At 45.2% G+C, this 22719-nt stretch overlaps 2 protein-coding genes, 1 long non-coding RNA gene and 1 pseudogene across 5 annotated transcripts in view; 2 read left to right on the top strand and 2 right to left on the bottom strand.

Moving 5' to 3' along the window:
- Positions 1 to 1376, bottom strand: part of LOC309705267 — a 4059-nt gene extending 2683 nt beyond the window's left edge. The window contains exon 1 of one of the 2 annotated variants that reach the window (XR_014276527.1): positions 1 to 1376. This exon is cut by the window's left edge and continues 693 nt beyond it. This is a non-coding gene — a long non-coding RNA (uncharacterized lncRNA). The other variant, XR_014276528.1, reaches the window with a different exon arrangement.
- Positions 1377 to 2158: 782 nt separating this feature from the next.
- On the top strand, positions 2159 to 9171 carry LOC309705256 (annotated as a pseudogene). The gene is made up of 4 exons (XR_014280848.1): positions 2159 to 2327; positions 2668 to 2741; positions 4767 to 4850; positions 8304 to 9171. The product of XR_014280848.1 is annotated as an uncharacterized misc_RNA (transcript).
- A 123-nt stretch (positions 9172 to 9294) lies between these two features.
- LOC309705259 (interferon a3-like) lies at positions 9295 to 21536 on the bottom strand. Its single transcript, XM_082530954.1, has 6 exons — positions 21291 to 21536; positions 11768 to 11938; positions 10855 to 10938; positions 10617 to 10769; positions 10353 to 10430; positions 9295 to 10274 (listed from the first exon to the last, which is right to left on the bottom strand). The coding sequence occupies exons 2-6, from the start codon at positions 11888 to 11890 to the stop codon at positions 10104 to 10106; spliced, it is 609 nt and encodes a 202-aa protein (XP_082387080.1). The 5' UTR covers positions 11891 to 11938; positions 21291 to 21536; the 3' UTR covers positions 9295 to 10103.
- On the top strand, positions 15212 to 18717 carry rdm1 (RAD52 motif containing 1). The gene is made up of 7 exons (XM_082530950.1): positions 15212 to 15387; positions 17117 to 17296; positions 17374 to 17502; positions 17573 to 17732; positions 17844 to 17942; positions 18073 to 18149; positions 18258 to 18717. The coding sequence occupies exons 1-7, from the start codon at positions 15289 to 15291 to the stop codon at positions 18336 to 18338; spliced, it is 825 nt and encodes a 274-aa protein (XP_082387076.1). The 5' UTR covers positions 15212 to 15288; the 3' UTR covers positions 18339 to 18717.
- Positions 21537 to 22719: the final 1183 nt, after the last annotated feature.

The following is a 22719-nucleotide window of genomic DNA, read 5'->3' as shown; positions in this document are numbered from 1 at the left end:
CTGTTAATTTAAACTGAAAGAATATACAAACAATATTAACTCACATTATATATGTTAATTACTAATTTGCTTATCGCATAATTTCGGTTACCATTAGCTAACTGGAGCTAGCTAACATTGGCCTTTCATGGTTTTCGATAAACAGCCCACATACCTGTAAAATGACAACACCCCAGTAAAAGTCCACATATATAAAGGGTCTACACTCTTTCTCACTGGTGTGTTAGCTTTAAAATCTTATTTACCTTCAAGTGTAAAACTCCAGATGGTAGTAGATTTTCCAAAGCGAGAGACAAAAATGGCGGACAGTGCAGCCGATTTTTCCTTTCCAGGGGGCGGAGCTTGAGGATAAAACACGACTAACTTGTTTCTTTTCAACATGATTTGTTCTAAAAGAATGAATATTCTTAAAGAATATGTGAAAATTAAAAGTCAAAAATATGTTTAGATGTGAAATTTAAATTAGTCATGCTGGATATATGAAGTAATTCTATGCAAATTCAACAACCACCCTATTGCATTTTTTTCAGTGTAGTTTATTGTGATGGTGCTGTTTTTTTTATTATGTTGCTCTTTGTTGTTTGCTTTCTCTTCTGTTTTTTTTCTCCATACAGGTGACCCAGGTGTTTTGTTTTTTGTTTGTTTGTTTGTTTTTTTCTTTCTTCCCCCCCTTCTCACCGTCTCTTCTCCCCTTTGATTTTCTTTCTCTCCCTCTCTTTCTTTCATTCTTTCTCCCTGTCCTGTCCCCCAGTCATGTCTGTCCCGTTTGTAGCAACTGAAAATAAAATAAATTCATAATTATAATAAAGGTCAATCAAATGGACCAATATGGCAAGGCCATGATGATCCACTTGGTAAAATAAATCCGCTTGGCATCTTTCTTGGCCTTAAGACAACAATTCTGATGCTAAAGATCCAAACGGGACACAAAAAAAAAAAGAAAAAAAAAGAAAAACGGATGGCTGACCTCCAGTGGAGGATTATACATGGAGCAATAGCCACGAACAGACACAGAGCCCACCTGGACCCAAGCACTGGGGAGGGTTGTCCTTTTTGTTCAGAAAGGGAGACGCTGGAGCATTTAGTGGTCTGTAGTCAGGTTTCAGAGCTCATCACAGCACAGAAACAGCTTTAGTGAAGGTTACAAATGATCTTCTTATGGCCTCTGACAGTGGACTCATCTCTGTGCTTGTCCTGCTAGACCTCAGTGCAGCGTTCGATACTGTCGACCATAATATCCTATTAGAGCGATTAGAACATGCTGTAGGTATTACAGGTACTGTGCTGCAGTGGTTTGTATCATATCTATCTAATAGACTCCAGTTTGTGCATGTAAATGGAGAGTCCTCTTCACACACTGAGGTTAATTATGGAGTTCCACAGGGTTCAGTGCTACAGTGCTAGGACCAATTCTGTTCACATTATAGTCCATCCGGGTTTTTTTTGTTTTTTTTTTGCTTTTTCCTTGATGAATATTTTTTCATATTTCTCTATATGATGTATTTGACTTGTATTTTGTGTGTTCTAAAAACTCAATAAACATTGTTGCAAAAAAAAAAGAATAGAATAGAATAGAATAGAAAGCATTTTACAGCCCTTTAAAAAACAGTGAATCTCTGTTTTACAATCTGCTGCTCATCAAATCTTCTTTAAGCCACAAACAGAGTCAGGAGTACCTGAGAGATGACCTCATCAGACAGATGAGTTCTGGAGCAAACTCAGCAGCAGCTCCATGCTGTCTGCACAAGTTCAGCTGTAAAAAAGAAACCCCACCCACAGACTTCATGTAAGCTCCACCCTGACCCTAATTCTGGGAAAACAACCTCACACAGTAGCTCAGGCACAGATGTTTCCTCTATTATCTCAACCATCATAGTGGGAATGTGAAGATCAGACCTCTACAGGATACTGGGAGAAACACACACACTCGTCGTCTGTATTCATATCTTGTGAGGACATGTTGCTGACATAATGCTTTCCCTGACCTTTACCCTGCACCTACACCAATAACCGATTGTAACTTTAACACTAAAACCACATTTTGAGTCTCAAAGGTGCCTTGGTCCCCACAAACACATGAATACACACTCACAGAGTGTGTGTGTGTGTGTGTGTGTGTGTGTGTGTGTGTGTGTGTGTGTGTTGGATACTGGCAGCGCTGATGGGAGGAAGCTGGAAAGTCACGAAAACAACATGTGTAGAGAATTCCAGCACATTAAAAAACCCTGCAGACTGAAGGAGTCTAACTCGAGGTGGTGGGAGGGGTCAGATATCTGGGTACATGTGCCGTGTATAGGACGCAGGCGAGGAGTGCAGCTCGGGCTCAGGTCTGTGTGCTAAAGAAAGCTTTACCCCGAGCTTACATTTCTGATCTGAGTGAGTTTTCACCACACGCGAGCTCGCAGGTTCAATCTGTCCTGAGTTAATCTCATCATCATGCTGAATAAGCCAGAACAATCCTCTAGTTTTCGATTGTGTTCAGGAAACGTGTCAGAGTTTCTTTGAGTCTGGTTGTTTGTTCAGAAGCGTCTTTAGTGTTAGTTTTAGAGTTTCACTTTGGCACGTTTGAGGTTTTCAGGTTACACTCTTCAGATTAGATCAGTGAATGTCATTTTTTCTATTTTCTCTCCATTGGAGACGTTTCTCTGTCGGCTCTGATTTCCTCAGGAAGCCACGCCTGACCATTAGAGCAGCAGCAGCAGCAGCTCAGAGACTTCAGCAAAGACCTGCAGCAGCAACCAGTAAGTGAAGCTTCTCCTTCAACGCTTCAGCATTGATCAGAGTCCAAACTGGTTTTGATTTGACTGGAAACATTGAGGTTAAAGTGTATGACAGTGCATGAAAGTGTATGGTGGTGTAGTCCTGGCTGCTATCGGGGGTTCGGTGAAGCAGATCCGTGGATGTGTGTTTGGCTGTAGCAATAACACGGTCATTTCTGACACTTGGGTTTTAAACCTCTTTTTAGGATAAACAAACTGTGATGCAGAGCGATACAAACTCCTGTATTCAGGTTAGAAAAGCACTAATGAAATGTCAAAAACAAACAGCTCTGTGAGGACTGATTGTTTCCAGCTGTGATCAGGCTCTGGGCGGCGGCTCCTCCCACCAGCACACTGTTACACAATGCCTCAGTCATGTCATCATGTTGAACTCCTTCAGATTTCCAGTGAAATGGCTTTAAAGTCATAAGTGAAGAAATCAGACTCACAATTTACCCAGAATGCACTTTGTGAAGTCTCCTGTAGTGAATGGTCAAACATCAGATTACCAGTGCTGGTTTCTGCTTGTCAAACAGCTGCATACAGATGTTGTCTTCTGACTGAGACTCATCAGAGCTTCAGTATTAAAGTGGTTGTGCTGGTGGAAAGTCAGGTGACTATGATGGCGTCGGGGGCACCATTGACTCGGACCAAGAACACGCCTCCTATGACCCACAGTGGCTCTGACCGTCCGCCAGCTCGTGTCAGAGCGGTTTCAAACCTGCTGCCAGGCTGAGAGACGGCGGTCAGTCAGTGAAAACATCACAGTGAAAGAGGAAGTGGAACAGGAAGTGACAGGGAGGGGTGGTCGTGTCATACAGGAGCAAAACAGACAGAAGAGGATTTGTGTGAGGCACTCGAAGGCAGCAGGTAAGAGGACAGAGAGAGAGAGAGAGAGAGTGTGTGTGTGTGTGTGTGTGTGTGTGTGTGTGTGTGTGTGTGTGTGTGTGTGTGGAGTGCACTGCGTGGACGTGGAGAACACGGTCACCGTCGGTGTTTCTGTGTTCGTTCTGACTGATGAAGGAGATGAAATAACGTCTCTATGAGTGCGTGTTATTGAACATGCATTATAATGAGTTTGCAGAGCTGTTGTTGTGTTTGCCCTCTCAGTCTCTTCAAAACTGATTTTTAATGTCGCTGTTTTCACCCGGGTCAATAAACATCAAAGTTACGGGAAAGTCGTCTGTTGCTGAAAATGACCTGATATCACTGAGACGTGTTTGACGTGTGTGTGTAACGTTCAGGCTGCAAAGTTGTTTGCATCGGGTTAAATTCCTGCGTCAGTGTGTGTGGAGCTGCCCGTCGCTCCTGCAGGAACGTGGACGCCATCCTTACTTTGGTGCTTTTAAAGTCCCGAGTCTCTGTTGTTATCCCGGGACTCCTGCTCTGCAGACGCACCTGTACACACAATGGACAGCCCTCAGCCCAGGCTGTGGTCACCGAAGTAACCATGTAATGGATTTACTGTCAGGTCACATGTGAGTCATTGGTGTCCTGCGCTCTTCTTGGCTTGAGGGCTCTGATGCTGATTTCATTGTGACGCCTCAGGCTCATGGCACCTCTGTGACTCCCAGATATCAGCTTTTCTTGTAGTCACACGATCACTCGTCTTCATGGTTAGCTAGACACAGGCTCACGTTACCTGCCCGTCCTCCCCTCAGTAAGGCAGGAAAAAGAGGAGGCGGCGATGAGGCTGAGAGGACCTGCGGGTGTAATAAACATTTAAATATTTCCATCATGTGAGCAGCAGCTGAGAGCTCAGGAAGTGTGTGTGTGGTAGCGAACAGGAAATAACAAAGTGAGAAACATAATAACAGCTCAGGCGTGACCCGATCACGTGATGCTGACTGAGCCAATCTGAAGCTGAGGACAGGGCTGGACTGCGTCTCTGGAACCGTCCCCTGCATGATGATGCTAGCTCACCAACAACCCAGAGTCCAGGATCCAGGACAGGGAGTAAACTGAAAGGACTTCCTCTGACTCTCTGTTTTCTGCTCCTCTGCACAGGTTCATCATGGGTCTCCCAACTCACCGTCAGTGCAGCATCGAGATCCAGAACAAGACCACGACGTTCACCCTGTGCAACCCACGGTGAGTCCTGCAACTCCACGTCCACAGAGAGCTGTCCCCGCGTCAGCTGCATGACAGTTATTGAAAAATCACTTGGATGTTTCTGTGAGGTTAAATCCAGATATATGTAATTATTGTTGTTTTCATTCATGAACGTTCACAAAAGCAGAAAAAGTAAAAGCACAGTTGTTGATTGATTAAATTACAGTTAATCAATCACACGTGAGTGTGCTGCAAGGATTTTAAAGCATTGTGAAGTTTGACGAGATCCCTCGACCCCACGAACAAGCCTTTCAGACTCATGCTGTTACATGAGGGGTCAAGGAAGGACAGTAGGAAGGAAAACTTCCTGTTAAAAGGGAGTTTTTCCTTCCCACTGTCACCAAAGTGCTGCTCATAGGGGGTCATATGATTGTTGGGTTTTTCTCTGTATCTACTGTACAATATAAAGCACCTTGAGGCGACTGTTGTTGTGATTTGCGCTGTATAAATCAAACTGTGTAAATTGGGAGTGTCAGAGCAGAGTCAAACAGGATGTGACACGAGTCAGATCAGATCTCTGACAGGAAGCTGCCATCTTTCTGTTGAGCTACGTTCCTTCCTGCTTCACCAAACCTCAGACTTCCTTTAGACCAAACCAATCCAACCAAGGTGCCATTATTTCTATTTCGTATCACTTTATAACTTCTTCATCTCAAAGAAAAATATCTCCTACACCATATATAAGGATGCATTGTCTATGAAAGACACAAATATGGTTCTTTTCATGTACTGGCACAGCTACATTTGTCTGAAAGCTTACTTTATGGCTCTTGTATAGTTATCTGTGGTACTATATAAGATGAGCGCTAAATTCACCCACGACATGGTTAAGTTGGTGCACTGCCCAAATGTCTGGCTCCTGAGAATGAACCACCATCCTTTTAACTTAACGAGTGAACTGTCTGCTTGTTTCTCCTTAAAACAAACGTCGGTTTGACTCGACACCACCAACACAACCAGCTTCAGCGGCAAAATAACTGAATGAACGTTACTCCATCCAGATGTTTGACTGTAAAAGTGGCACACAGTGGCATGGTCCTCCTGTCCTGTTTGCTGGTTCTGTTTGTGGATGTATTATCCATAAAATCGTGATCTGTCTGCAGGGTTAAAGTCAGTCTTCTAAAGTAAAGGCCTTAAAAGTAAGTGGAACCTGAGCCGCATTAAGTACTGACATTGCTAATGTCACGTCACTTTGCCGACATTTGACCAAAAGTAACTTTTTCCACGTTCTTCAAAATTTGCATTGCTACTTAAATAAGTGAGAATAAATATGTCACAATAGATACATGAGAACAAAGCCCAGCACTTGCTTGTCTTCCCCCAATTTGTTTTTAAATTAGCTGTGTCCCAAAACGTCGGCTGCATCCTCCGGAGGCCGCATTTGAAGGCCAATTACGTCACAGCCAGGCGACGAAGGCTGTCCCAGTTCGTCGACTCCTTCAAATGCGGCCGACAAATGCGTCCTTCATTTCCCCGAATTTGAAGGATGGGTCGGGTGTGTCCTTCGTGCCCAGAATTCATAGTGCAGGGCCAGCCAAATTTCAGCTGCCAACAATGGCGGCCGCTGCTAAGTTTTAAAATTACTCTTATTAATCTTTCTGGGTCACAAAATAAACTTTTAACATATTTTAAGGCGAGAAAGCAGCTGTGTAAATTACAAATATCTGCTCGGTTTATCAAGACATCGCATATTTGCAAAAGTGTGCCGACGTTTTCGGAGACGTCTGTTACCCACCCGCTCGATAGCAAGCCGGGGGGTTCAATGGTCACTCCAGCCGGCGAGAGCAGCGGACTCCCGGCTTCATCGTTTTCAGACCCCCGCTCTTTCGCTACTCAGGTTAAACATGATATAAGTCACTCGGATAACTTAAAAATGTAATTGTTTGCCTTTTTTCTGTGTTTTATTTGTTCCGGAGTAAATCGGTTTGGCTGAGATCAAAGTTATTAGATTATTAGATTAAATAAAACTTTATTAATCCATTGGGTGGGTTCCTCCGGGGTTTCCACACAGCTGAATAAACGTTAAACAGAAAACTGATTAAACAGAAGTGTGAGACGGTCGAGAGTTTCCTCCAGTGTCCTGATATATTTTAGATAGCAAGGAGCAGACGGCCGAGTTTATTAAACTCCACCGAGACAGCGGTGACGCTGATCTGAAGGCTAGACCGTCACATTTCACAGCCTCGCACTTCCGGCCTTCTCGGTCTTTGAAGGACCCGGCCCACGTAGACCGCGAAGGCCGGGTCCTCCGAAGGATGCAGCCGACGTTTTGGGACACAGCTAGTATTCACCAACACACTTCCGCATCTGGTCCGTTAAGTTATTGTGTTCCCAGAAACGCTTCTGTTTTCTGAATTGATTTTTTTTCCTTTTGTTTTGGCTTTTAGCTTTTCCTGCACCACCCCTTCTCCCCACCGCTCCACCACCCATTTCCCATTTTGGGTCAGATACGTTAAATAATGTCTGAGAATGGCTAATTAAAATATAGAAAACAGTTCCATACTATTTCCCAAACCAGCAGAGGGATGCAATCTGTCCAGCATGCCCTAGTCTGTGGAGGAGACTCTTTGAGGCTCCGTTCGATCACTACCTCCAGGTCATGATCATCAGCGAGGACAGGAACGCAGAACAAGCCACAAATCACAGGCTTCTTGCTCAGCTCTGTCCTCACCACAACGGACGGATCACTGCAGCCTGTACAGCCTGCCTTACTTCCTAACTTCCTTCCTAACTTCCTTCTGTCTTAAACCCATCTCCAATCTAAAGTGGATGACCGCCTGGTCCTCCACACTGCAAACCAGCTGATGAAGCTGGATGCTGTTGTTCATGCGACAGATCTCCACTCAAGCTCGTTAACAGTAAACTCCTGATAAAGTTTCTTTAATTAATCCGTCACCATGTTTGATGTTGTGTACAGGATTCAGACCTCGGCCTGAAAAGTCCTCCTGCTCTGTTTGAGCCTTTTAGATTTGAGTCTTTGCAGCGTTTGGCCCTTAGAATCAATCCTCCCCTCAGGTGTGTACACAACATGAAGACATTGTTGCCTCGGTTCAACTCCACCATCGGACCAGAGTCTTTCTGTACCCGGGTCTGTGTGGGTTCTCTCCAGGTACTCTGGCTCCCTCCCACAGTCCAGACACCTGCAGTCAGTGGGGTTAGGTGAACTGGTAACTCTAAATCATCCACAGGTGTGAATGTGAGTGTGTTAGAGCTGTGGCAGACTGGCGACCTGTCCAGGTGTGCCCCACCTCTTGCCCTATGATAGCTCAGATAGGCTCCCGCCCCTCCGCAACCCTGATAAGGTTAAGTTGGCCACTGATGGATGGTCTCTGAGCGTGACGGTGCTTGTGGGTGCAGGTCTCTGCCGGTTGTTCAGGTGTATTGCAGGTGTGAGGTGTGTGTAACGGCAGTGATGTCTTCCTGTTTCTCCAGCATGCACATTGTGAGCGGCTCCTGCAGCTCGCCCCTGCCTCCCACGCTCAGCCCCTACGAGAACGGCAACGCCCTCTTCATCAAGAAGCCTCACACGGCGTGTGGCTCTGTGACCGTCTTCACCTACGACCTCCAGCACGTGTCCACCCTGCAGTTCAACGGCAGGGTCGCAGTGATGTTCTCGGTGCCGTACGACTTCAACTTCTACTCCAACTGGTACGCGGTGGGAGTCTTCGACATGGACAAAGCCTGCGACCAGCACCTTTACGACGAGATGTACAACAAGTCGGAGCAAAAGTTTGTCAGGGGCAAAGCCAAGGGGCCGAGTCTGACCTACAGGGGGGCCTACATCACTGTCAGGGCCACCATGTCCGACACCTACCAGCCCATCCTCAAGGTCGCCATCTGCAATAACTGAGGCCCACAGCCGCACCTGCAGTGTGCACCATTAATCCCACTTAACCCAGTAACACTGGGTTCACACTGCAGGAGACCTGCAGCTGATTGATCAATCAATTAATCAGTCATCAGTCAGTTCGATTCTCTCCTCATTTTATATCCACAAACACAGATTAAATCTCAACATTTATTTGAAATTTGGATTTCTTTCCCTGCCCCTCCTTCCTGATGACATCCAAAAAATGGTGAGCTGTGATTGGTCAGCAGTGTGTCTGTGATGTTGTCTGAACCCGATGTTAAACTTTTTTTCCTTCTCTTTATGTTTGACACAAACTTAACTTTTACTTGTGATGATGTCACTCAGAAATCGTCATGGCGACTGCATTACTGTGGTCCAGTGAGATGAAACCACAGAGCTGTGCAGCTGTGAACATGTGGATGAGATAATAAAGGCTGAGTGAGTCCTAAATGTCTGAGCTGTTTTCTTACGATAACCAATCACAAAGCAGTCTAAGGAGCTTGGGAAGAAAAGCGTCGGGACTTCTTTAAGTTTCTTGAAGACGTTTGGTCCGAGAAGCTTCTTCAGTTTTCAGAGCAACTAGTGCAGAGCCCAAGGTTTTAAGCCCTGTGAGAGTTTTTCTAAAGGGGTCGCTGACCCACTGTTGATCCTCCGCCTAATCACATGAGCCAAGGTGTGAAAACAGGTGTCACTATCAGCCAATGTTGTGAAACCTAGTCCCATCCTGTCATGTGACTTACTGAGGTAAGTCACATGACAGGGTGTGAGTGGGCGTTAAGGCGTCTGGGAAGGATCCCATCCTCTCTGTGAGAGGATACAGAGCTGCTCTGCTAACAGCACTGCCATACACCTCGTGGAGGGCTATGGAGCGTGATCCCTGAAGATGGAGCACATCCTCTGTTGAGGGACCAGATCTGCCCCACCCTGGCCCTGGATCAGGGAGGGGCAGAGGATTATCTGGATTATAGATGAATATTATTTGCTATTGATATCTATTGACAGTGTATTGATTTGTCCAGGAGCTGAGAGTTAATTAAGTTAATTTGTAAATTTTTGTAGTAAATTGTAAATATTGTAGAACTTTTCTTCTGTCATTTAATGGTCGGGCATTGTACAGCTACAAGCATTTCACCCCCATGTCATACTGTGTATGGTTGTGTGTGTGTGACAAATAAAATTTGAATTTGAATTTGAATTTGAGCTGCCCTCTGATCCCATATTTATCATCATCAGCATCATGTGATTTTCTGAAGGTCAGTAAACGCCACACAGCAGATCCTCCAGTTTTCACTGCATTTAATTTAAAAAAGATCTTTGTTTACATAAATATATAAATACATAAATACTCTGAATAAATAAATAAATAAATAGAGAGGGGAACATCAGAGACAGTCTTCAGATATTGTGTCAGTGTTGCGTTGCTGTTGCGTTGCTGCAGAGCGCCTCCTGCTGGCAGCAGCAGGAACTCTGATGGAGGCCACGAGCAGCTCCAGCTGTTCCAGGCGCAGTTTGGTTTCCTTCCTGAGCAGCTGCCATGACGCAGTACTGCAGCCCTGTACACACAGTACTACACTTATTACCACTGTCACTACACACAATAATACAACGAGTACTACAGTACTTGTACTTACAGAGCAAGACAGAGTACTGTTGGCCAGAGTCCTGTAGTAGCTCCTCAGTCTGCTGTTGGCTGGACTGTTGGTCGAAACCTGGAGACAAAGAACAGTTCAGACTGAGGCTCGGAAAGGAGGTGAAGTGTTGGTGTGGGAGGAGGTGAAAGGAGGTGAAGCACTGATGAAGAGGAGGCTCTGGGAGGAGGTGAAGGAGAGTGGGTGTGGGTGCATGTTTGCTCCTGTGAGTAGGCTGAAAGCAGTGAAGTGGGCGTGTCCACTCACACACGCGCTCAGTTCCATGATCTGTCTGTGGATGACCGTCAGGAAGCCCTCCGTCTTGTCGGCGCCCCAGGGAGCGGCTGACAGGTTGTCATGGCGATACAGACAGAAAATAAGCTGCAGACTGTCTCTGATGAAAACCAGCTTTGAGTCCACCTGAAGAGAGAGAGAGAGAGAGGTGAGCTGCAGGCGTCTGATTGACAAACAGATGTGATGTCATCGATGTAGTCATGTGACCTACCTCAGAGTTTTTTATTTGCTTGTAGAGATGTTTTGGGAATCGAACCGGATGAACTGAAGAGTGCTGTTCAGTCAGCTGATCGCCCTGAAACAGAGAGACAGCGCTTCATTTCACCACATCGCTCTGAGCTGTTGCCAATCGTGACGTGTTGTTGACGTCCCCACATTCAGTCTACACACTAAACATGTGACCTGTGATGTTTACAAATGTCCTACAGGCTCTGAATGCATCGTTTTAGCTGTCAGTAAACTTTGTGTTGAATATTCATCACATCTGCAGACGAAGGTCTTATTTCAGTCAGGTTTCAGAGCCCATCACAGGACAGAAACACAACATCTCTAAAGTTAGAAATATCCTGTCTCAGAGTGACGCAGAAAAACTAGTTCATGCATTTATTACTTCCAGGCTGGACGACTGTAATTCATTATTATCAGGAAGTCCTAAAAACTCCCTCACTCACCCCAACCAATCACAGCAGATGGCCCCGCCCCTCCCTGAGCCTGGTTCTGCCGGAGGTTTCTTCCTGTTAAAAGGGAGTTTTTCCTTCCCACTGTCGCCAAAGTGCTGCTCATAGGGGGTCGTATGCTTGTTGGGTTTTTCTCTGTATGTATTATTGTAGGGTCGACCTTACAATGTAATGCACCTTGAAGTGCCTCTTGTTGTGATTTGTAGCTGTATTAATAAAATTGAATTGTATGTAAACGTGTCACATCATGAAGAATCACTGAGAGTCTCTAACTTAAGTTCAAAAACCCTGAAAATCCTCTTATACAGAATCTCTTTATGTATTCACACAATATGTTTATGCAGTCCTGGAATATCATTAAAGTCCTGGAAACATGTTTGAAAAAACCAAGCAGTGTTTTTAATGTCCTGGAATGTTTTAAAGACCAATTTAAGGACCTGTACTCACCATGCGAGTGAGGAAGCCCCGGGCTTCTTCCATCGGTGCTTTGTAGTGTGTGAGCCAATCACAGCAGAGGGCAGAGGTCAGGGTGCCACAGAGAATGAAGAGCAGACCGGTCCAGGTGACCATGATGAAGATGATGAAGATGCTGTGCGGTGCTGAGAGTGCGTGTCCATGCTGCCAGCAGAGATCAGGCTTTTATTTTACAAACAGGAAACAGAAAACATAACAAAAATTCCGTGTTTCAGTTTTCAGACAGAAGCTGTGAAAGTATGGGCTCATAATGTGGTCATAATGTGAAACTCTGCACTCAAGTTTCAAGTAACAAGTATAAATTTTGACCCTGTTTTTCTTCCTTTCATCGGGTTGGCCAATGTCATGTCAATCACAAATTTAACTATCCAATCAGAGAACAGATGGGTTTGGCTGTCGGAGGGGCGCTTTTTTGAACTGCAGGTCCTTGAAGGGTAATACAGTTTGAAGCTGGAGGACCTCTATATAAATATAAATAGAAGCTAGGTCCCCTAACTTTCAGTAGCTGTTGAAAGGATAAAGTTGTGCTATATCAGTGGTTAGAAACACCATTATTACTTTAGGATTAATTTAACACAAAGTCAGGGCTGACCTGGGACCATTGCTGTGAGTCACAGTGCGCAGCATAAAGGTCCTTTCACATCGGACGCAGGATGTGCTGCTAATGCTAACTGCTAACTAAAAGCCAAGGATCCAGAATTTGCTGCTGGCTGCTGGGCTCTGTGGGTTTTTGCAGCAGCTCTACCTGTACTAGATGCACCTGCTCCTTGTCGTTTCTATCTCTGACTTTATGTCCTCTACAAGAGTTTCTGTTTTTTTTTGCTGGTTCTTCAAATGTTCAATAAAAACATGTATGCTAATTCATAATGAAGAAATCTTTGTAACCATCCCCACTAGTAAAGACTGTCATTTCCACAATACTGCCCCGCCCCCCGCCCTAGGTCCGCAGCGCTGTTGAAAAGGCTTTGGAGGTCCCTGTATTAAGCATGTAAACCTGTGACACATAAATCACCAAACTCAGACGACCACAGACTGTTTTCCTTCGTGATGAAGGAAGACGCTGGGCTGGCATGTATAAGGGCATTTATTCTCTTCTAGGACCTGAAGCTCCATAAAGCACACCTCCAATAGCCAAACCCACCTGTTCTTTGATTGGATAGTTAAATTTGTGATTGACATGACATTGGCCAATGAGATGAAATGAAGAAAAACAGGGTCAATATTCGTACTTGTAACTTGAAACTTGAGTGCAGAGTTTCACACGTATTTTTTGACTAAATCCCCACACAAATCTTTTTACACACACAAATTCGATTTACAAGTACAAAATATTTATGACCACAATTTGAGCCCATATGAAAGGGCGGGCTTTCAGAGTCTCGTCTCTTTAATCAGGATAAATGTTGTCACACACACTTCAACTACTTTGATCTGAACCTGAGCCGGGTTTTAACACCTGTCTGCAGGTAAAAGTCCCCACTCTGCAATTTACAAATGTCCCGAGGGGACTGAATGCATCAATTATTTGTAACGTTTATTTATTCATTTATTTATTCGTTTCTAAATCAGAGGTTTTATATTCATGGATACAAGTTTGTGTTTAATCTGCGTGCTTAGGCTCTTATATTCAAGGACCCTGGAAATCCTCTAGAGGACCCTCACCCTCACAGTCCTGGGATATTCTTAAGCACCCTGGAAAGTCTTGAAGTGTCCATCTTCGTGAGCTGTGATTGGTCAGATGTGTGTGTTCTGTCTTATTAACGTGATCAGTTCATTGATCTCAGGCTGATCGATCACTGATTGATCGATCAGCTGTGTATTGGTAGAGGAATGACAGCATTTGGGTGGAATTCGCTCGCTTTCATTTTCCACACTGACAGGAAGCAGCAGCATTTCACAATAAAAGCTGTTTGTGTGTGCGGTTCACTGTTTCCTATAAATAAACTCTTTAACTCTTTACTCTTTATTGTCATTGCACAGTCATACATAGTACAGTAGTACAATGAGACTGGAAAACTGTCCTACGTCGGCACTACATATAACACAACACGATATGACACATCACAACGCAACACAAACAACACAACACAGTATATTAACTTAGTAATAAAAAAAGAAGAAGAAGTGTATGTGTATTGCACACTGTTATTATTACACATTAATTATTATTGCACCTTGTTATAAACATAAATATTATTATTGTTATTGTATTAAACATTGTTACCTCCCCCCTAAAAAAGTCCAGGGAGGTATCCAGTCAGGTCAGCTATTTGCATTGATCAGGGCTGTTGCCCTGTTGTAACAGCTGTCCTTGAGTCTGTTTGTTCGGGACCTCAGCAGCCTGAACCTCCTGCCAGACGGCAGCAGCTTAAACACCCGGTGACTGGGTGTGTGCAGTCCCGGAGGATGCTGCGTGCCCCCTTGAGACAGCGAGTGCTGTACAGGTCCTTCAGGGAGGGAAGAGGATGTCCAATGATTTTTTGGGCCGTATTAATGACCCTCTGGAGTGCCTTTCTGTGTGCTGTGGTGCAGCTGGAGAACCACACACTGATGCAATATGTCAGCACACTTTCAATGGAGCAGCGGTAGAAGACGGTCAGCAGCTCCTTCTTCAGGTCCATTTTTCTGAGGATTCTCAGAAAGTGGAGACGCTGTTGGGCCTTCTTTAAGACCGCAGAGGTGTTAGAGCTCCATTGGAGGTCTGTGTCTATGTGCCTTGAATCTGGAGACCCTTTCCACGCACTCCCCGTTGATGCAGACAGGCTGCGGCTCGGACTTCCAAATAAAGATTTGTAGATGTCTGTGTATTTTATAATCGATGTTTGAGTTTCTGCACTTACTGTTGTGAACCTTCTGCTTTCCTTTTTGAGTTTTTTCATGCAGTCTTTATTCAAACCTTACCTGAAAACCATCATGCTTTTATTTTGGTTTGCAGTTTTGTTTTCTGCTAACACCCAGCTGACGTCATCGTCGTTTTCGCTTTCGGGTGTGCAGGAAACTCTCAGTGACGTCACACCAGGTGAGCTCACTGATGAGGCAAGAAAGAAACTCGGAAATAAAACTTTATTAACACAGCAGAGTGGCGACAGACACGTGCGCTCATCCCGATACTCCTTACTTCCGGTCTCAGCAGACAAAAAAAGCTTCATTGAACAATCTCTCCACGATAATCACTATGACAACACAGCAGACGTAAATAGAAAAGCAGAGACAGGATTGTTAAATAACAGCCGTGAGACTCGTGACGAACAACATTAAAATGACGCCAAACTGATTTCCAGAACTTTCCCCAGATTCCTCAGAGGAGTCAGGCCCGGCAGCGGGTGGACTTCAGTGATTGGTTTTGTAGGAGAACGCTCTGATTCGTCGAACATTGTCGCTCTGTCCCCTGATTGGTTGCCGTGGCAGGCTCCGCCTCTCAGCGGAAGCGCGCTCCTCTCGCGACCCCGCTGAGCGCGTTATCAGTCCAGGGGAGCGGCACACGTGCGGCCGGGATGGAGGCGGAGGTCGTGGACTTCCGGGTTCCCGTGGAGAGCAATAAGACGGTGCTGGTGTGGGACATCCCGCCGACCCACGGCGAGGCACACATCCACGTGAGTGCACACACGGTGACGTCAGTTTGTATTAAATGGTGACGGTCTGTCTTGAGCTGCTGGTGTAAAATGAGTGGATGTGACATAAGAGCTGCAGGTGAGTGAGGCAGGAGTCGTTAGTGGGAAGCGCGTGCTGAATTCAGGTCACATCACAGCATTTCAGTGATGTCACTGCCCACCGACCAATCAGATCTCCATTCCTGAACATCCCTCAGAGCGCTGTGTGCGAACAGTGTGTCACATCTCTGTTTTCCTGCTGAGCATCAGTAATCACAGTCAGGTGGATTATTATCGTTGTGTTGTAAGCATGTATATCTGGACATGCTGACCCCAGATCAGATTGATGTGTTCATATTTAACCTTAGATCCTGAAACAGAGTCAAACAGGTGGTGGTCAGAGTGACGGAGAGCGCAGAGCACATGCCTGCTCGACCAATCACGTCCATCCACTCTGCTCTGATTCCCACGTCTCCTTCATCAGGCTGTGGGACAGGAAGTTTCACGTTTCCATGGATACAGCCTTACTGTGCAGCTGTGAAGCCAGAAACCAGTTTCTGCTGCTTCAGAACATTTCCTGTCAGATTTCTAGTCACCGTCTGATAGCACCTCTGAGGTTTGTGGCACTCTCAGAATCAAGTTCTGTGGAAGTCACATGACCCACCAAAGGCCCCTTTATAGACTGCCCCGCCCCTTTGACGTGATCGTGCTGGTTAAACTGTGAGCTAACAGCGAGGTGATAACGTGAGCTCCATGTTGGGATTAGTGAATCAAGATAACAGCGATACCCTGGCTACTCGCTGAATACTTCTGATACTAAATCTATCAAAAGGAAACAGCGGCCTGTTTGTCATGATGATGATGATGATGAAGGCCAATGAAGACTGTCCACCTAAACACAGATGCAGGACAGGGGCGCTGCTAGGATCCTGAAGCCCTGGGGGCTTAGCCCAGCCCTGAAATATGTTTGGGTTTTACTTGATAACAGCAACTTTTTAACAGTCATGACTACAGTAACAGATGAGTGTGATGAAGCGTTCGTCTGTGAGACGGGATGCTGACGGTACGTAGGCGAGTTTAACAGCGTTCCCTGCTCCGCCTCAGAGCCTCTGCTTTTCACTGCTGCTGATCATCTTCTTCTTCACGCCCGGGTCTTCTTCACCAGCCTGCTGCACTCTTCACCTCCTCGGCTCTCTCCTGTCCTCTTATGAGAACAATGTAAACAGTCATCAGAGTCAGCACTGAACACCAGCTGAGGACCCGCCCTCTGCTGCTCTCCAACCAATTACATCTGTCTACACAGTCACATGTCTTCCTCCTTACTTGATCGCTGTTTTCTATTGCACTATTTTATTTTTAGAGCACTTTAATAATCACTCTGTTGATGTCACTGCACTTTATTTCGTACAAACTGTCCCATGCAGTGTCCTGAGATGTCCACTAGATGGCACCAGTCCTCTGTGAACATGGAGCGTCAGTTACCATCAGTACCAGCGCTGACACACCGTATTATCAAGGTTACTGCAGTAATACTGTGTACACATGCAGTATACTTCGTTTAAAAGGCTTCAGTGTTGCAGTAGCTGATACTGCATGGATATAAAACCTGAGAACTTTCACTGTGTCATCACAGCATCCCCCGTAACCACGGTTACACACCATCCTGCAGCCTGTGCTCAATCTGAGCAGCTGCCTGATATTGTGTGTGTGTGTGTGTGTGTGTGTGTGTCAGGCCCAGCTGCATGCTGTCTTCTCGTCCTTCGGTCCTGTGTACCTGTTGAAGGTGAGCCCTAACGCTCCGCTCCACCCTCCTGGTTTTTACGCCCTCATCAAGTTCTTCTCTGCGGCTCACGCCGCTGCAGCTCAGCGCATCACAGACGGACGCCCGCTGCTTGACGACTTGCCGCTGAAGGTGACGACATTTTCTTCATCTTTGATGACCTTTGTGTGTTTTCCTGGAGCTCACCTGGCCATATTTGTGGGTTTTAGGTGAAGTTGAGCTCCAAGCAGACGCCTCACTTCCTGTCTGGCAGCAGCAGAGTTCTGAGCCATGCACACTGTCTGGAACTGGCCAATCACGTCCTGGGATTCAACGGCTGGACCTCTGACATCATCACAGTAAGCACTGCATCGATGTATTCAGGTGAGCGAGTGAGAGTGCAGGTGACTCACTGTCTGTCTGCTTCAGCTGAAGAAGCTCACCAACGAAGAAGAAGGCGAGGAGGAGGAGGGGGGAGGGGCCGGGCAGAGGAGGCTGAAGTTCGGCTGCGTGCTGCAGCTCCGCTTCCCTCATCACGGACAGACGAGCAGAGGAGCTGCGGTGCTGGAGGACTGCTTCACCTGCACAGGTGAGGGCAGGGAGAGCCCGACACTTTGAACATTGCTGCCTGGTTATTCTGGTCTAAGGTGTGTGTGCGTGTGTGTGTGTGCGTGTGTGTGTATGTGCGCGTGTGTTTCAGGTCCAGATGTGTTCCTGCAGAGGTGCTGCAGGCTGCAGAGGTTGGTCAGAGAGAAGGCTCTGGTTCAGGCCTTCAGCTCCGTGCTGCTCATACTTCTAGGTACTGCAGTACTCTAAATACTTTAAATACTGCCGTACCTGCAGCACTGACTCTGCTCACCTGTGTGTGTGTGTGTGTGTGTGTGTGTGTGTGTGTGTGTGTGTGTGTGTGTGTGTGCGCGCGTGCGCAGGTAACGGGAAAGTGATGGTGGAGGTGAAACAGACCCCTGATCAGTTTTTAGCTGATGACACTGAAGGAGTCCTGCAGGTAATCTCACCTGTTGACTGTGTGTGTGGGAGGGTAGGTATGGGGGGTTAATGCCTTTAATTAAACCCTCACACGGGGGGTGTGTGTGTGTGTGTGTGTGTGTGTCAGGTGAACGAGTTTTCCTGGACAGAGGGTCCTGCTGATGAAGAGGAGGCTGACGATGCAGAGTGGGCTCTGACTGTGTCGTAGATCAGGACTGTGGGTGGGTGTGACGTGTTTCTGAGAGGAAAGCTTTCAGGTGTAGAAACAAAACAACGGCGCTCCCCGACGCGACGCTCCGGCTGTACGAGGACGGGAAAACTGATCCTGAGATCCAGAAGCTCATGGCACACACACAGCTGTGAAACAGCACCGATCAGCTGTGCGTGTTGCTCTCGTCCTCTCTGCAGCAGTGAATCATGATTTTCCACACAGCTGTTTAGCGTTCCCTCATTATTTATGTTTTGGTTTGAGGTTTTATTTTGAATCGCCAGGCTGGATTTTCTTGTTGTTGTTGTCGTTTCTTGTGTCAGTTTGATTCTTTTTAATAATTAGTATAAAAGATCTGTGAAATAAATAAAAGCACTGACTCAGTTTGTGGATGTCCATCAGAGAACTCTGACAATAACTCTTGTCATTGCATGGTCCTACATGACAGTCAACACAACACCACACAGTAACTTAACTAAACTTAATAACATAAAGAATAAGTGTATGTGTATTGCACACTGTTATTATTGCACCTTGTTATACATATGTCGTTATTGTTGTTAGACACAATAACATAAGTATCTACTCAAAAAGTGGGAATTTAATGTGTTAACTGATTTGACAAAAATAACACATTTAATCGCACTTTGCTTTCCAAGCAAAGACAAAAGGGGACCACTGCATCATTTCCTGATAAACCAGTTATACTGATGCACACATCAGAGCTATGTTGCTAGGACTGATCAGAAAACGTTATCCCGACAGAAGTGGTGTTGTGCAGAAAGTGAGTTTGCATACTACCGAAGCACTTCAACCTTACGGTATCATCTGAATGCAAAACATGTTGCAGCGAGCACAGAAAATGTGGCAGCTGTTAGCAGCCTCAGCACCAACAAAAGGTGCTGGCAGTAGTGATGGGAATTCCGTCTCTTTTCAGAGAGCCGGCTCTTTCGGCTCCCAACTGGCACTTCAGGTTCTTTTGTTGCTTTAATTAATTTATTATCAAGAACAATAAAAAATATGTACAAAAGGAATTACTAATGTAAAAAAAATCCTGGCTTTATCCATATATGTTTATTAGAGGTGCAACGATACACACAATTCACGGTTCGGTTCAATACTTTGGTGTCACGGTTCGATATTTTTTCGATACAATTTAATTTCTCATTTATTAAAATTATAAATATATATTTTAACTCAAAAGTACAGTTTTTAAATTTAATGTTGCTGAAACAACAAAATAATAATAATAATAAAAAAATCTATCTGATGGAGAAATCCCTCATCTTTGGAAAAGAAAGTTTATTACAGAGAAATGGCTCTTTCCAAAATAAAAGCTATACTATACGCTTCTTCTGGGCTATATTCTCAGCAGCATATTAAACATATCAGGTCCCCATAAGGAGAATCCTGTGCTAACGGCTGTCTAAATCAGCGGTCCCCAACCTTTTTTGCGCCACAGACAATGCCCGACAATATTTTCAAAGACCGGCCTTTTAGGTGTCACGGATAAATACAACAAAATAAAACTAGTACCGGTACCGAAAAAAATAAGATTTATTCATAACACACGTGAAAAGACCCAGGAAAACCGAGCTGACGATAAAAACGATAACAAAATAACGCTGAAAACCGATAAAAACCCTGAAAACCAAACATTTCACACCTGAGCCTCAACTCTCGCGGCCCGGTACCAAACGACTCACGGACCGGTACGAGTCCGAGGCCCGGGGGTTGGGGACCGCTGGTCTAAATGACTCGGGTAAAGTTTGTAGCATGGTGCTTGTTGTTTTGTCTGCTTCCACTTGTCTTTGCACTAGGATGATGTCGGTGTAAATGTGCAGTCATATTCGTTGTGTTCCCACTAGTGCTGTCAGCGTTAATCTGAAATGACGTTAACGCCACAACACGGCAAATCTCCGTTAACGTGCTACCGCGGATCGCCCCGTGCGTGGGGCTGGACGGCGTCAACACGTTAACGAGCTAACTGCGCTAACGCACTAGTTCCCACCCATGTAATTGAGCATTGCGTGGCACATCCGACATACTGTTTTACTTTAGTCCATGACGCGCTTACCTTCAGGGTCATACGTCACATGAAAACCAAAATAATTCCAAACGCCAGATCTGAATGAGGGTGGGGGAGGTTCAATTTGCCATGTTGCAAGGCGCTTAACTTCTGTCTTGCTAGCTTGCCCTGCGCTCAGTGAATCTGCGTTCGACTACTCCGCCTAGGCTGCACTGTCGAGCGCAGATCCACTGAGCGCTCAACACAGACAGCATCGTCAGAAGGAAAGTTGATAAAATAAATTGTCTGTGAAGGTTCTCAGTCATCCAGGTCATCGTAGTCAAAGGAGCTTGCAAAGAAAAGCGTCTGGACTTCTTTAAGTTGCTTGAAGACGTTTCACCTCTCATCCGAGAAGCTTCTTCAGTTCTAAGGTCAAATGGTGGAGAGTCCCAGATATAACTAGGGATGGGTACCGGTGTCCGGTGCCATGATGGCACCGGTTCTGACATAAACGGTAGTAACCAGACCGAAAAGCAGCGCACATTTCGGTGCTTTATTTCGGTGCTTTTTTTTCCTGAGCTGTGATACACTTCTAGCCAATCATTTTACGTTTCCGAGGATAGTAGGCGGGGCCAGGTACGTACGTTCTTTTATGCAGAGCTACAGATTAAAAATGTCCAAGGCGAAGCGGTCAAAAGTCTGGCTGTACTTCACAGCAAAAGATGCAAACTCAGCAGCCTGCAACAAGTGCTTTAAGCTGATACTGTGATACTGTCAAAGGAGGTAACACCTCAAATCCGATGAAACACCTGGCGACGCATAGCGGTTTTTTTTCCCCAAAAACCAAGAAATGCACTGTATTTGATAGCTTGCTGCGAGACCTCACACCGAGCGCATCTACTGCGGTGTGGTGCCTGTTATCGGACCCGGAGTTAGCAACATACCCAAAAACACGAAGAGGAGAGTCCTGGCCCCTAGCCCTGCCAGTGTAGCAGAAATGATGACGGATGATGATGGCAGCAGCAGCCGTTCTTCTCTGCGTGAGTAATTTACGTTGAGTAGGCTAACCACGTTATTAAATTAATGCATGTAAGGTGAACTAGCAAACATCATCATAGCTACATGCGGCTGTCTTCTTGTTTGATGGCAGATACTCCCTTCACCCTGGCCAAAAAGGCTAAAATGACCAAAGAAAAAGAGGGAAGCAGCTGAACATGAGCGGTTTTTGGACAAAGTTTGTGTTTTTTCCATTGTTTATGCACTGCTTCCAGCCAAGAGTGATACCATATATGCCCTATAGCTGCAGAAAAGGCTAACATTATCTTTTTACAAAAACCAAATCAAATCAAATCAAATCACTTTTATTGTCACATCACATGTGCAGGTACATTGGTACAGCACATGTGAGTGAAATTCTTGTGTGCGAGCTTCACAAGCAACAGAGTTGTGCAAAATACAATAATGTAAACAAGCAAAATACAAGAATGGCTACATCTGAAACTAATAAATATATGTACAATATATAATAGTATATGCATTTCTGGATGTGTATACTAAATATTTTCCTACGTGTGTGTGTGTGTGTGTACACATATTTTACAAATTAAATAGAGTAAACAATAAATAAAATATATAAAATATACAGAGTTGAGACATGTGCAAAACAGTGGCATTACTGTACAGTATGGAGTGCATAATGTTAAAGTTCCAGTAGTGAAGCTGAGGTGTCTATGAAGTGTTCAGCAGTCTGATGGCCTGATGAACCAGCTGAACATGAGAGGTTTTTGGACCAATTTTGTGTTCTCCATTCTTTAAGCACCGGTTTGAGCACCGTTTAAGCACCGGCACCGTTTCAAAAGTACCGATTTGGCACCGGTATTGGATAAAACCTAAACGATACCCATCCCTAGATATAACCTAGTGGGAGTGACCCTCCACAGAGTATGTGTGGTGTACAATTACATCAAGTACACCAAGTGATGCAGTGAAGATAAACACTAACCGGCCAGCCAGTCACAGTCTGCTGATACTGCCTTCATGAACTAAACAAGCCGTCACTGTAAATCATCCAAGGACAATAGTTGCAGTCAGAATAATTGATACTCATCTATATATGAATATCTACTGACTCATTGACCTTCAAATATTTCAAACAGGTCTGCTGGCTGAGAGACAATAAATGTGTTTTATCTTTCATTTGCTCCTGTTGATCCTGAAATGACCAAAGATGCCAGGAACTTTAGCTAAAGTAGACCCTGAGCACATCACTGCAGGTAAACAACAACGACTCAGAGTGCAGACAGTGGACTCTGGACTTTGTGGACTGGTGTCAGCAGAACCACCTGCTGATCAACGCCGGGAAAACCAAGGAGT

Source organism: Aulonocara stuartgranti, assembly GCF_965226115.1.
Source record: "Aulonocara stuartgranti genome assembly, chromosome: 4".
NCBI classification, from domain to species: domain Eukaryota; kingdom Metazoa; phylum Chordata; class Actinopteri; order Cichliformes; family Cichlidae; genus Aulonocara; species Aulonocara stuartgranti.
The sequence above is the reverse complement of the archived record's forward strand: the minus strand, read 5'-3'. Positions and strand labels throughout refer to the sequence as shown.